The 14,436-nt window shown below is 38.0% G+C and overlaps 1 protein-coding gene across 1 annotated transcript in view; it reads left to right on the forward strand.

Moving 5' to 3' along the window:
- The window catches only part of stxbp5b (syntaxin binding protein 5b (tomosyn)), a 100,517-nt gene that overhangs the window by 34,386 nt on the left and 51,695 nt on the right, over positions 1–14,436 (forward strand). Inside the window, 2 exon segments of the mRNA XM_061896302.1 lie at positions 2,207–2,341; positions 10,115–10,178. Coding sequence (XP_061752286.1) covers positions 2,207–2,341; positions 10,115–10,178 — 199 coding nt within the window.

The following is a 14,436-nucleotide window of genomic DNA, read 5'->3' on the forward strand; positions in this document are numbered from 1 at the left end:
ACGAGTTCAAACAGGTTCCATTAATACAGGTAACGAGTGGAGGACAGAAGAGCTTCTTAAAGAAGAAGTTACAGGTCTGTGAGAGCCAGAGATCTTCCTTGTTTCAAGTGACCAAATACTTATTTTCCACCAGAATTTACAAATAAATTCTTTAAAATTCCTAAAATGTGAATTCCTGGATTTTCTTTTCACATTCTGTCTCTCACAGTTGAAGTGTACCTATGATGAAAATGACAGACCTCTGTCATCATTTTAAGTGGGAGAACTTGCACAATCGCTGGCTGACTAAATACTTTTTTGCCTCACTGTGTGTGTGTGTATGTATATATATATATATATATATGTATGTGTGCGTGTGTATGTATGTATATCATTTGTATTTGTAACATATTTGACATTATTTAAGCCTTTATCTTCTGTGGTATCTATGAGATTTAAAGAACTGGTGTTAGTCTCATGTTGTTGTGATAAAACCTCTTTCTTGTATGGAAGATGAAAACAAATGTAACTTTTATTTCTTCCTGCACATAATACATATTTATAAAGTGTTTGGATGTATTCATTCATGTAAAATTTTCATTAAATGTAATGTTGCCCGACAAAAAGTGATTCAACGTAATGTTTTGATATTTTCAAATCCCAATATTTACACACGCATGTTTTACTAGAATTCCCTTATGAGCATTACATATATCAAAATCCAGTACTTACTGTAGTGTTTACTTATTGAAATACCCTTTTTCGAGCTAAAATCTACCCAAACGATCACTTTGCTGCTGCAAAAAAACGGATTTCTAGTAATATTTTAATACTGACATATCTTATCTCTGTATATTTTGCTGCAATACCTTTATGAGCATTACATCAATCAAAATCAAGTACCTACCGTCCTGTTTACTTATGAAATACCCTTTTTAGAGCTAAAATCTACCCAAACGACCACTTTGCTGCTGGCAAAAAAATGTTTTCAAGTAATATTTTGATACTGACTAATCATCTTATCTCTGCATATTTTACATAAAATACCGTCATTGGCATTATTAAATCAAAATCAAGTACCTACTGTACTGTTTACTTGTTGAAATACCCTTTTTAAAGCTAAAATTTACCCAAACGATCACTTTGCTGCAAAAAAACAGATTTCAAGTAATATTTTAATACTGACATATCTCTGCATATTTTGCTAGAATACCTTTGTGAGCATTACATATATCAAAATCAAGTTACTACTGTAGTGTTTACTTGTTGAAATACCTTTTTTCAAGCTAAAATCTACCCAAACGACCACTTTGCTGCTTTAAAAAAACAGATTTTTGAGTAAACAAAGTACTGCTGGGCAATATTGCCTTTTTTTAATACCGCAATATTTTCAGGCCATATCGCGATATACGATATATTTCTTGATATTTTGCCTTAGCCTTGAATGAACACTGGAAACATATAATGACAGCAGTATGATGATTCTATGTGTCTACATTCAAACATTCTTCTTCATACTGCATTCATATATGCTACTTTTAAACTTTCATGCAGAGAGGGAAATCACAACGAAGTCAATTGACCAAAACTGTATTTATTGTTATTAGCAGGTGATTTTTGAAATGATGCTACGTATTAGCAGTAATGCTACTTTTGGTAGCAACGCTTGTGCCCCACACTTCACAAATTAAAGTTGTCTATTCAACATATTCCCGCTTGAAGCCGTACCACCGCCAGACGATGGAACCCCTGCTGTTTTTTGGGGAATTAATTCTTCCTTCATTTGTTACGAGATTCGCACCTTCTTTCTCTTGCAACAACCCGCTAGCGTCACAGCTAACGTTAGCCACGCCGCTACCTCTCTGCTGGGCGAGGGCGTATACGTATGTGACGTATGACGTGACAGTATGTAAGAATGTGCGCCTGCTTGTCTTTGAGATGGAGACACAGGAAAGAGCGAGAAGAGCCTGTAGTGTAATGCCCGCAGCTAAAAACAACTGCGTGAGAACGTCTACTCAAATGTTACGATATAGTCATTTTCTATATCGCACAGAGACAAACCCGCGATATATCGTGTATATCGATATATCGCCCATCCCTAAAACAAATATTTAATACCATTATGGGTATTAAACATATCAAAATCAAGTACCTACTGTACTGTATACCTTTTCTCAATCGGCCACACAAACCAGACCGAGGTTGTTGACAGTATGTGTGTTTGCAGAGTCACCTACTGCCACCTGCCCTTCCAGAGCAAATGGCTTTACATCGGCACAGAAAGAGGAAACATCCACATCGTCAACGTGGAGTGCTTCACCCTCTCAGGCTACGTCATCATGTGGAACAAAGCCATCGAACTGTGAGTCTCACTGTCAGTCATCTCCAAACCCATTTACCCCCCTCTGCTTGTCATCTGCCATGTGAACATGACGTTCCTAAAGCAGGAAGGTGGTTCTATAGGCCAGTCTTGGTGACTCCACTGATATGCTTTTTCTCCGTCTATCGATTATCTGTACCTTATTTTTCGGAGTATAAGTCGCTCCGGAGTATAAGTCGCACCTGCTGAAAATGCATAATAAAGAAGAAAAAAAAAACATATATAAGTCGCACTGGAGTATAAGTTGCATTTTTTGGAGGAAATTGATTGGATAAAACCCAACACCAAGAATAGACATTTGAAAGGCAATTTAAAATAAAGAATAGTGAAGAACAGGCTGAATAAGTGTAGGTTATATGAGGCATAAATAAGCAACTGCTATGTTAACCTAACATATTATGGTAAGAGTCATTCAAATAACTATAACATATAGAACATGCTATACCTTTACCAAACTATCTCTCACTCCTAATCCATAAATCCCATCAAATCTTATACGTCTAGTCTCTTACGTGAAGGAGATAAATAATATTATTTGATATTTTATGGTATTGTGTTAATAATTTCATACATAAGTCGCTCCTGAGTAAAGGTCGCACCCCTGGCCAAACTATGAAAAAAACTGCGACTTATAGTCCGAAAAATACGGTAGTCAAGAAGGCGGATAACCATTATTTTTCAGAATCAGAATCAGAATCATTTTTATTTGTCCGTTCCAACATGTACAAGACACATCAGAATGAAATTACATTTTCGGCACAGTCCCGCTAAGAGCAGACATACGTTACAGGGGGGGGACAAGACGAGACCGCCGACGGATCAGCCGGTTACAGCGCTGCTTAAAAAGATAAGAAAAGGGTGACATTAGGAAAGGGGGGGAGTAAAAAAATATCAGGCCAAGGCTGGCCCTCAGCAGAGGTCTAGTCTGAGTCCAAGGAAAAAACCTCACTTAGCATGGCACACATTAAACATACATATATCACACCAACTTGCAACAGAGGGAGGGGTGGGTTTGCGCTGGCCCGCTGTTCGCTCTGTAGCGCCGCTCAGCCATTTCACAACCCCATGGAGATAAGCCTTGGTGAGGGTGTTGATTTAAGGGTCGGGGTCGTGTGTGTGTATATGCCCAATTAACTCGGGAGAGGTGGTCAATGTTTTTGTATGGCTGAGGCCGATAAAGTTCGGCTACAGATGTTGTTGACAAAAAGGAAGGTCAAATGCGTCTATCTTTGAGAAGTCTTCGGGAGATTTTCTTCAGAACAGCCTGCTCCATGCCAAGGCCATTCAGGGAGTCCAAATCGTAGATACAAAGTTGTTTTCCTTCGAGAAGACAAAATATTGACTTGTCTTCTCTGCTTGTCCATGCTGGACCTCTTTTAGTTCCAATTAATTATTCCTTCTCTGCAAACTTTTCCAAGATGAGATCCATTTTGCGATTCAACTCAGAAATCGCACAAGTCTGTGTTACCACAGCCCGACCCAATCCTTCCATTGCGTTGAAAGGCCGTTGGGCCCCTTGAGTGGCTGCTATCGTCTTCCGAATTTGTCGATACACCAGAGCAATGCCTAGCCCAATCAGCAAGTGCCCCGTGATCACAGCTCCAAATAGGTAGATGTCTTCCACGTCCTCCATGGAAAGAGCTGAGAGGCACATGATCCTTCATGAGTTCCAGGAGTCCCGCACGTAACCCGCAGCGATGGTTCCATCAGGGCAGCCAGGCTCCCCCGAACCTCTTTTTCTTGTCGAAAAGACTGTGTCAATAGCGTCAAGAGTCCAGCTGATCATATTCATATTGAAATTTGGATTAGAGGACAGCGCAAAGAAAGAGGCTTTTAAAAAGTTCAGACAAGGACAAAAACAAAGAGAGCAAGCAGGGAAGGAGGGAACGGAGAATGCGACCGCCCTCACCAGAGGCTAGTAAAACATGAATAGTACATGTCAGTAAACAGCCGGCCAAGGCTTCAAGTTGTTTTTTTAACATAGTTTTTTCGGAAACGTGGGACCAGTAGCGACATAATGATTTATTTGGCATGAATGTTGTGCTTAATTTGACAGCAAAAACATCCGGGGATTTCGCAAAGACCTTAATGACATGTGTCATCAACATTTGTATTTCACAATATTGGAAATCTCCTGGGAAAATTGGTCAAAATATGGGATTTCTCTACATCTCAACTCATCATCCTCTCAATTCAATGTAAATTCCTAACAGTGGTTCTCAGTCTGTGATACTAGATGATACTACTAGTGCTACGCCAAATCATCACTTAAGTAAATATCGCTCAAAAAGGTTCATTATGTCTTTTTATTCATATACTTTTTCAAAGTTTCTTGTAATCAGACCATATTTTCGGTCTTTTAGATGGAATTTTTACCTGACATGTTTCAACTGTCATCTGCAGTCTTCTTCAGGAGGGTCACCTGACCACTGTGACCTGTTGCCTGTCAGCTGTTCTTATAGGCGTGTATCCGATCAGGGAATCCTACAATCAGCCATATCAGAGCGTTGCAAAATAAATAACCACATCATGGACCAGGACAACGGCAAAATCATCGGCACAGAAAGTAACAAATTGAAACGATGGATTATGGAGGCGATTGAACCAAGGAAGTGGCCCAAGGAAACCGTCAAACGGGATGAGGGAGCATTCATGCTCTCGCATACCTGGGACTCCCTACCTGGGGGGTACTTGACAGGTCTGCCTGGTTGGCCACGCCTATAAGAACACCTGATAGGCAACACCTCCCTTCTGAAGAAGACTGCAGATGACAGTCCAAACATGTCAGGTAAAAATTCCATCTTTTATATTCTGAAAATATGATCTGATTACAAGAAATTTAGAAAAAGTTAATTAAATATTGTTTTCACGCACATGGTGTATTTTATATTCCTATATTCAAACACAGTGTTACTATTCAAACTGTGTGTAATGTTACAGTTACCAAAAATATTTAAATCTACTTGTTAAATCAAACATCTGCCTTGTTTTTGATTAATACTTAGGCCTACTACGATAATGTTGGTCATTATAGTGGTACTTAGAGATTCAAGTGTTTTTTGGGGTGGTACTTGGTTATAAAAAAATAGAACCACTGTTCTAGCTGTTGATGGATTTTATACATTGTAAGGTTTCCTTATATTTTATTTTTTTAAATATTGTAAATATTTAGTGACAGGTGTTCCTGTCACTACAGAAGATTACCTCTCTACCTAAACATGCAATATTTTATAACAAAGCTTCTGGGAGGTCATGTTCTGTGATATTTAAAGGTTTTTTTTTATGTTTTGTATAAAAATGAGCTTACCCAGGGGAAAAAGATAAAAATAATATAAAAATAAACGAGGGGTAGATTTAAAAAATCGTATGGCACTTACTGTAATTTAAATCTATATCTGCGGCCTAACAAAAAGTAGACTTTTAAATTGTCAGTATTGTGAATTTATGTATTTTTTTCTGCTGAACACATCGTTCAGGTTTCTGAAGCAGTATTCTTAAATAACGTTTGTTTTGGTGTGCTGTATCTACCGTATTTTCGGGACTATAAGTTGACTTAAAATCTTTTCATTTTCTCAAAAATCGACAATGCGCCTTGATGTACGAAAATAATTCTGGTTGTGCTTACCGACCTCAAAGGTATTTTATTTACTACTGCTGTAATAAGTGTGACCAGTAGATGGCAGTCACACATAACAGATACGTGTGGACTGCAATATGAGGCCAGTAAACAACACCAGAACTTTAAATGTTCCATTCCACACACGGGACTCAAAAATCTGTCAAAATGCTTTAGTACAACTTTGGTAAGCTAAGAAGCTGCTTTATGGATTGTCGAGCATCACGACTACCCTAGTCAGACATACAAGTATTATTACTGTATGTGTGTATAAGGACCGCAAAATAGCACCCACTAGCAGACATTCTATCTGGTGTTTTGTTTCGCAGTATTAAGCAAAATCAATTTTTCTTACCTTCCGTTACCTGCTGATGTGTATTTGGGATCTGGATAAGTCCTAAAAATGTGCGCGCGTCCGCCTTTGTAGTTGGTGCTGACTCCATAGTCGATAAGCTTCTTCTTTTTCTCTATCTTCTTGTTACGGGACATTAATCCTTGGTTGTTGCCATTTTTAGCGTAAAGTTCTTATTTATAAGTCAGTAAACTCGCCATGAAAGCACTAAAACATACCAGTATAGTGAGTTTAAATTGTTCAACCAAGGAACTTAAGTTATTAGAGTTCCGCTCGGACGGTTTTTCACGGATGAGGAGATGCTGCGTCGTTGTTAATATAAGTAAAGTCTTGTTAATATCTGCTTATTTTCCGTTTCAACGTGTTCTATCTACACTTCTGTTAAAATGTCACTTATGCTTCTCTTCTTTGATATTTTACATTAGTTCTGGATGATGCCACAAATTTAGCTATCAATCCGATATCAAGTATGACCATACATTGGTCCTAATTTAAATCCTCATGTGTCCAGGGACGTATTTCCTGAGTTTATACAAATAATAGTTGTAATCATAGTAATATCGACTAGATACGCTCTTGTACTTGGTATCATTACAGTGGATGTCAGGTGTAGATCCACCCATGGCATTTGTTTACATTGTGACGCTGGTGCGTTATTGTATCCTCCTAGGGTGTGTAGTGAAGCAGAGATGATACTTGTAAGACACGTACTTATTTGTCGCCATGGAGACAAGAATTAGTGATTTAGAAGTAGCTAAAACACCGCAGACTGTGGATGGACATTAGCCGCTAGCTGGCTAGCCATGTCTTAAAGCACCTCTCCCTGAGGGTGTTTCAGTGTTATAACTTCACCTTTATCTTTACTTTTTACAAAATACATCCGTTCTCCCTTTTCTGTCTACACACTGTGTTTGCTTGTAAGTACTCTGTGTGCACGCACTGCCGAACATGCTCTTCTGCTCGTAAAACCAGCAATGTCATGATGTGACGACGACTACTTTTCAAAAAGAGTATAGTTCCGTTTTTGATTCATTAGTAACGCGATACTATACTAGTACTGGTATACCGTACAACCCTCGTTCACTTTGACAGCTGTATTTCAAATAAAATAAATTGGTGTCCTCAAACAAACTGAAAAATAACTTCCTTGATTGTGCACATTATTTTTTTCCCTTGTGTAAAGCCTGCAGCAATTCAAACTAAATGACAACCAAAAATTGAAGTCTGCCAAATTGCAGCTTAAGCCCTGAACGTTAAAACCGCCGGCACACCAAAGTACACTATCATCAGCGCTGATAAATGACTGGCGAGGACTAGGAGGGAGAGGAGAAGGAAAATGGCTTTTATATGTCTGACTTCAAACAGAGCGGAAATATGTTGTAAAACTATCATTTTTTAGTTGGTTGCTGCTTTGACTACAGTGTTATTTCAATTAGCAAACTTAATTAGTTCATTCATAAATAGATGTTTGTATAGCGAAGCAATTTTCTCCATAAGAAACAGTGTAAATATAAATAACGGGTTCCATCCGCGACAAAAGTTTGTATTTTATTGAAGGATTGTGCACTTTAACACAATATAAAGTGCTATACATAACACAGGGGGGGATGGATCAACTTCTTCTTTATTATCAAGCCAAAAACCACAACACACACACAGAAGTCTCTTTGGAGCCCCCACAAATGATCAGAAATCATGAAAATCCTTAACCATATTGCTACAATAATAAATATTGTGGTTTGTGCAGCCCTTTGAGGCATTTGCAATTATCAATCATCAATCAATCGATGTTCATTTATATAGCCCTAAATCACTAGTGTCTCAAAGGGCTGCACAAACCACTACAACATCCTCGGTAGTCCCACATAAGGGCAAGGAAAAGTCACACCCAGTGGGACGTCGGTGACAATGAGGACTATGAGAACCTTGAAGAGGACCACATATGTCCAGTCCATAGTGGATCTAGCATAATAGTGTGACAGTCTAGTCCATAGTGGATCTAGCATAATAGTGTGACAGTCTAGTCCATAGTGGATCTAGCATAATAGTGTGAGAGTCTAGTCCATAGTGGATCTAGCATAATAGTGTGAGAGTCTAGTCCATAGTGGATCTAGCATAATAGTGTGAGAGTCTAGTCCATAGTGGATCTAGCATAATAGTGTGAGAGTCTAGTCCATAGTGGATCTAACATAATAGTGTGAGAGTCTAGTCCATAGTGGATCTAGCATAATAGTGTGAGAGTCTAGTCCATAGTAGATCTAACATAATAGTGTGAGAGTCCAGTCCATAGTGGATCTAACATAATAGTGTGAGAGTCTAGTCCGTAATTTCGTCACTTATGTGCAGTGATTTCTCCAGATTCTCTGAACCTTTTGATGATTTTACAGACTGTAGATGGTAAAATCCCTAAATTCCTTGCAATAGCTCGTTGAGAAATGTTGTTCTAAAACTGTTCCACAATTTGCTTACAAAGTGGTGACCCTCACCCCATCCTTGTTTGTGAATTACTTAGCATTTCATGGAATCTGCATTTATATCCAATCATGGCACCCACCTGTTCCCAATTAGCCTGCACACCTGTGGGATGTTCAAAATAAGTGTTTGATGAGCATTCCTCAACTTTATCAGTATTTATTGCCACCTTTCCCAATTTTTTTTTCACGTGTTGCTGGCATCAAATTCTAAAGTTAATGATTATTTGCACACCAAAAAAATGTTTGAGTTTGAACATGAAATATGTTTTCTTTGTAGCATATTCAACTGAATATGGCTTGAAAAGGATTTGCAAATCATTGTATTCTGTTTATATTTACATCTAACACAATTTCCCAACTCATGGAAATGGGGTTTGTATGTTACATTAACATAGCAGGCACCTTCTCAGTTGCTTATTTATGCCTCATATAACCTACACTTATTCAGCCTGTTGTTCACTATTCTTTATTTATTTTAAATTGCCTTCCAAATGTCTATTCTTGGTGTTGGATTTTATCAAACACATTTCCCCCCAAAAATGCGACATATATATGTTTTTTTCCCTTCTTTATTATGCATTTTCGGCCGGTGCAACCTCTACTCCGGAGCGACTTCTAACCCGAAAAATACGGTATCCATATTTAATAATAAAATGCGTAGGCAAATTCGTAAATGATTCTCAGCCGGCAGCCATAACTGCGATGTGGCCCTCAATGAACAGTATTTCGACACCCCCCGTTTTAAATGTGTGTTGTGGTGGGCCATGTCCCCCTCCCCAATGCGTGGACTCATCAGCAGCAATGAGATCATTAGCCAGGGCAGCTCGACCACACAGGCAGGCAGCGACACTTTCTTCAGGCCAGACTAGCACTGTTTCCTCTCGCTCTGTTGCCACGGCGACGCCGTCTCCGCACGCCGTAATCTCTCCTGGACCCTCATGTGACCATCCCTCTTTCCCTCTCCATTCTCCGTGGCACTTTCTAACATCTCACTCTCACCAAAAAAAAACCAACCGACTTGAATTGTATTTTCTCCGTCTCTCCCTAATTGGGTGTTTCTTTTCATGTCTTCCTCCCAGTGCTCATTTCAAACGGATGTCTCTCCGCAAAGCCCGGCAGAAGACTAATAACGGCTTTTGTATCTTCAGGGGTTTCTTGTCTAAATGTGCTGAAATCGCTTCCCGGTGTTCGTTAAATGTCGTTATTAACACGCCGGTGATTAGTCGTGCATGTTGGTCAGCAGAAAGCAACAACAGTTAATTCTAGACGCCTGTTTTTGTTTCCCCCTCCTTCTCCCTAACCTTCTTGCACAGATCCACCAAGACACACCCAGGGCCGGTAGTGCACATCAGTGATAACCCCATGGATGAAGGCAAGGTAACAATTGTAGATGACCATGCAGCAGGTGTTAGGATGTTCCCGCTAGAATCAAATATGCAGGGATCTTCCAAACAGGAAGTAAATGCTTATTGTGATCCTCTCCACATATATAGTGCATCCAGGAAGTATTCACAGCGCTTCACTTTTTCCACATTTTCTCATGTGCCAGCCTTATTCCAAAATGGAATGCAATCATGTGTTGTCTTCAATATTCTACACACAATACCCCATAATGACTTTGGCAATTTTTTTTAGATGTATTTTGCAAATGTATTAAGAACTAGATGTGGCCATTTTTGAAGGAATTGCATGTAAATGCTCCAAAGTTGAAGTAAAATGCTGACAGAATGTAGAACGAATGTAAGAATAGTTTGAATGTTGGAATGATTTGAATAGGTTGAAAAATGGAATCCAGGATTTTTTTAAATAATTGTTGAAAGGGAGCACACAATTCCTGAAGAGGTTGAATTGGATAAAAAAAATGTAGGAGTTGTGGAACTTTGAAACATGTCTTATTCATTTCAATGGGAATTTCATTCAAATTTGGGAATTCCTTGAAAAGAGGGAATTTTTAAGAAAATGAAAATAAAACAACTTGAATGTTCTGAATGACTCGAAATGGTTGGTGTTGGAATTTTTCAAAATGGGTGAGAAATGTTGACATAACATTTTTAATTGAGAAATGGTATTACAGAATTTTTGGAATTTCAAAAAAAACCGGGAATTTTTCCAGTTCAAAAAACAACAGTGTTTTTTTGTCGTGATTAAGTGGAGTGATTAGACAGTGGAATGGTTGAGGTGGGTTGAAAAATGTGGGAGGAGTAGTCAAAAGAAAATAGTATATGAAAAACTGGGAATTTCTGGAATTTTTTTTTTTACTTGGAAAAATGATAGTTTGCATGTGCAGAATGGTGGAATATGTTGAAGGTGAAATGGTTTTAATCGGATGAAAATGTGGAAGGTAGAGCGTGCCAACATTTGGAAACGTAGGAGTTTTGGAACTTTGAAAAATGTTCAATTCATTTCAATGGGAATTTCTTGAAAATGTGTGAATTTCGGGAAAAGAGGGATTTTTTTAGAAAATGGTAAAAAACTTGAATTTTTATGAATGAGTTGAAATGGTTGGTGTTGGAATTTTTCAAAACGGTCGTGAAATGCTGATGTAGTAACAATTTTAATTGAGAAATGGTATTACGGAATTTCGGGGAAAACGAGAATTGTTCCAGTTTGTTTTCTGTCATGTTTAAGAGGAATGTTTTGGCGGTGGAACGCTTGAAGTGGGTTGAAAAATGTGGAAGGAATAGTCGACAGGAAATAGAGTGAAAATAGGATATGGAATTCTGTGAATTCCAGAATTTTTTTGAACTTGGAAAAATGACAGTTTGAATTTCCAGGATGAGTGAAATATGTTGAAGGTGGAATGGTTTGAATCTGTTGAAAAATTTAAAAAAATGGGGGAAGTTTGAAAAATGGCCAATTCTTTTTAAATGGGAAATTGCCCCGGAAAACCTGAAATTCTGGGAAATCTGGGAATGTTTGGAATTTGTGAAGAGAAAGGCCGCGATTTCCGAAGAGGTTGAACAGTTTTGAAGTTGAAACGCTTTGAATCGAATGAAAAATCTGGAAGGTAGAGCGTGCCAAAATCTGGAAAAGAATAACTAGATGAGGCAATTCCTGAAGGAATTGCGTGTGAATGTTCCAAAGTTTGAAGAAAAATGCTGAAAGAATGTAGTTTGAATGTTGGAATGGTTTCAATGTGGAAGAGTGTGGATTTCTATGAAAACCGGAATTTGGTTTGGAACTTGGGAAATTGTTAGTTGGAATGTCCAGGAGGAGTGGAATGGTTTCACTAGGTTGAGAAATGAAATCCGGGAAATTTTTAACAATTGTTTTAAGGGAGCAGTCATATCCTGAAGTTTCAATATTTTGAATTGGATAGAAAATGTATGAGTTTTGGAACTTTGAAAAATGTTCCATTAATTTCAATGAGAATTTTTTTTTTTGAAAATGGTAAAAGAAACTTAGAGGAAGGTTTTGATGGTGGAACAGTTGAAGTGGGTTGAAAAATGTGGGAGGAGTAGTCACCAGAAAACTGGGAATTCCTGGAATTTTTTCATGAACTTGGAAAAATGATAGAATTTGCAGGATGAGTGGAGTATGTTGAAGGTGGAATGGTTTGAATTGGTTGAAAAATGTAGAAGGTTGAGTGCCAAAATCTGGAAAAGAAGAAGAACTAGAAGCAGTGTGAATGTTCCAATGCTGAAGTTGAAGTGAAATGCTGACAGGATGTAGTATGAATGGAAGAATAGTTTCAATGTTGAAGAGTTTCAATTTCCAGGAAAACCGGAATTTGGTTTGGAACTTGGAGAAATTGTTAGTTTGAATGTTCAGGAGGAATGGAATGCGTTGACTTTGGAATGGTTTGAATACGTCGGAGAATTAAATCCGGGAATTTTTTTTTTTTTAATCGCTGAAAAGAGCACAAAATTCCTGAAGATGCTGAATATTTTTAATTTTGAACCGTTCGAATTGGATAAAAAATGTGACAGTTGTGGAACTTTGAAAAATTTCCCCTTTATCTTATCAGGAATTTCATGAAAATTTGGGAGGGAATTTTTTTTTTAAATGTTAAAAAAACTTGAATGTTCTGAATGAGTTGAAATGGTTGGTGTTGGAATATTCAAAAAACTGTCGTCAAATGTTGACTTTGATTGATTGATTGAAACTTTTATTAGTAGATTGCACAGTACAGTACATATTCTGTACAATTGACCACTAAATGGTAACACCCCAATAAGGTTGTCAACTTGTTTAAGTCGGGGTCCACGTTAATCAATTCATGGTGACGTAGCAACATTTTTAATTGAGAAATGGTATTAGGGAATTTCGGGAAAATCGGGAATTTTTCCAGTTCAAAACACAGCTTTGTTTTTTGTCCTGATTAAGAGGAAGGATTTGACGGTGGAATGGTTGTAGTGGGTTGAAAAATGTGGGCGGAGTAGTCCAAAGGAAATGGGATTTGGAAAACTGGGAATTCCTGAAATTTTTTTTAACTCGGAAAAATAATAGTTTGAGTGTGCAGAATGGTGGAATATGTCGAAGGTGGAATGGCTTGAATCGGTTGAAAAATGTGAAAACGGTGGAAGTTTGAAAAATGGCCAATTCATTTTAAATGGGAAAAATTCCCCGGAAAACCTGAAATTCTGGAAAATCTGGTAATTTTTGGAATTTGTCAATGGAAAGCCTGCGATTCCCCAATAGGCTGAACAGTCTGAAGTTGGAACTTTTTGAATCCAATGAAAAATGTGGAAGGTAGAGCGCCACTATAGATGGGTATGACAAACAACATGCAGTAGAGATGGGTATGACAAACAACATGCAGTATAGATGGGTATGACAAACAAGATGCACTATAGATGGGTATGTAAAACAAGATGCACTATATATGGGTATGACAAACAAGATGCAGTAGAGATGGGTATGACAAACAAGATGCACTATAGATGGGTATGACAAACAAGATGCAGTATAGATGGGTATGACAAACAAGATGCAGTACAGATGAGTATGACAAACAAGATGCACTATGGATGGGTATGACAAACAAGATGCAGTATAGATGGGTATGACAAACAACATGCAGTATAGATGGGTATGACAAACAAGATGCAGTATAGATGGGTATGACAAACAAGATGCAGTACAGATGAGTATGACAAACAAGATGCACTATGGATGGGTATGACAAACAAGATGCAGTATAGATGGGTATGACAAACAACATGCAGTATAGATGGGTATGACAAACAAGATGCAGTATATATGGGTATGTAAAACAAGATGCACTATATATGGGTATGTAAAACAAGATGCACTATATATGGGTATGTAAAACAAGATGCACTATATATGGGTATGTAAAACAAGATGCACTATAGATGGGTATGACAAACAAGATGCAGTAGAGATGGGTATGACAAACAAGATGCACTATAGATGGGTATGATAAACAAGATGCACTATATATGGGTATGACAAACAAGATGCAGTATAGATGGGTATGACAAAGAAGATGCTGTAGAGATGGGTATGACAAACAAGATGCAGTATAGATGGGTATGACAAACAAGATGCAGTATAGATGGGTATGACAAACAAGATGCAGTATAGATGGGTATGACAAACAAGATGCAGTACAGATGAGTATGACAAACAAGATGCACTATGGATGGGTATGACAAACAAGATGCAGTAT

Source organism: Nerophis ophidion, linkage group LG03 (genome assembly GCF_033978795.1).
Source record: "Nerophis ophidion isolate RoL-2023_Sa linkage group LG03, RoL_Noph_v1.0, whole genome shotgun sequence".
Classification (NCBI taxonomy): domain Eukaryota; kingdom Metazoa; phylum Chordata; class Actinopteri; order Syngnathiformes; family Syngnathidae; genus Nerophis; species Nerophis ophidion.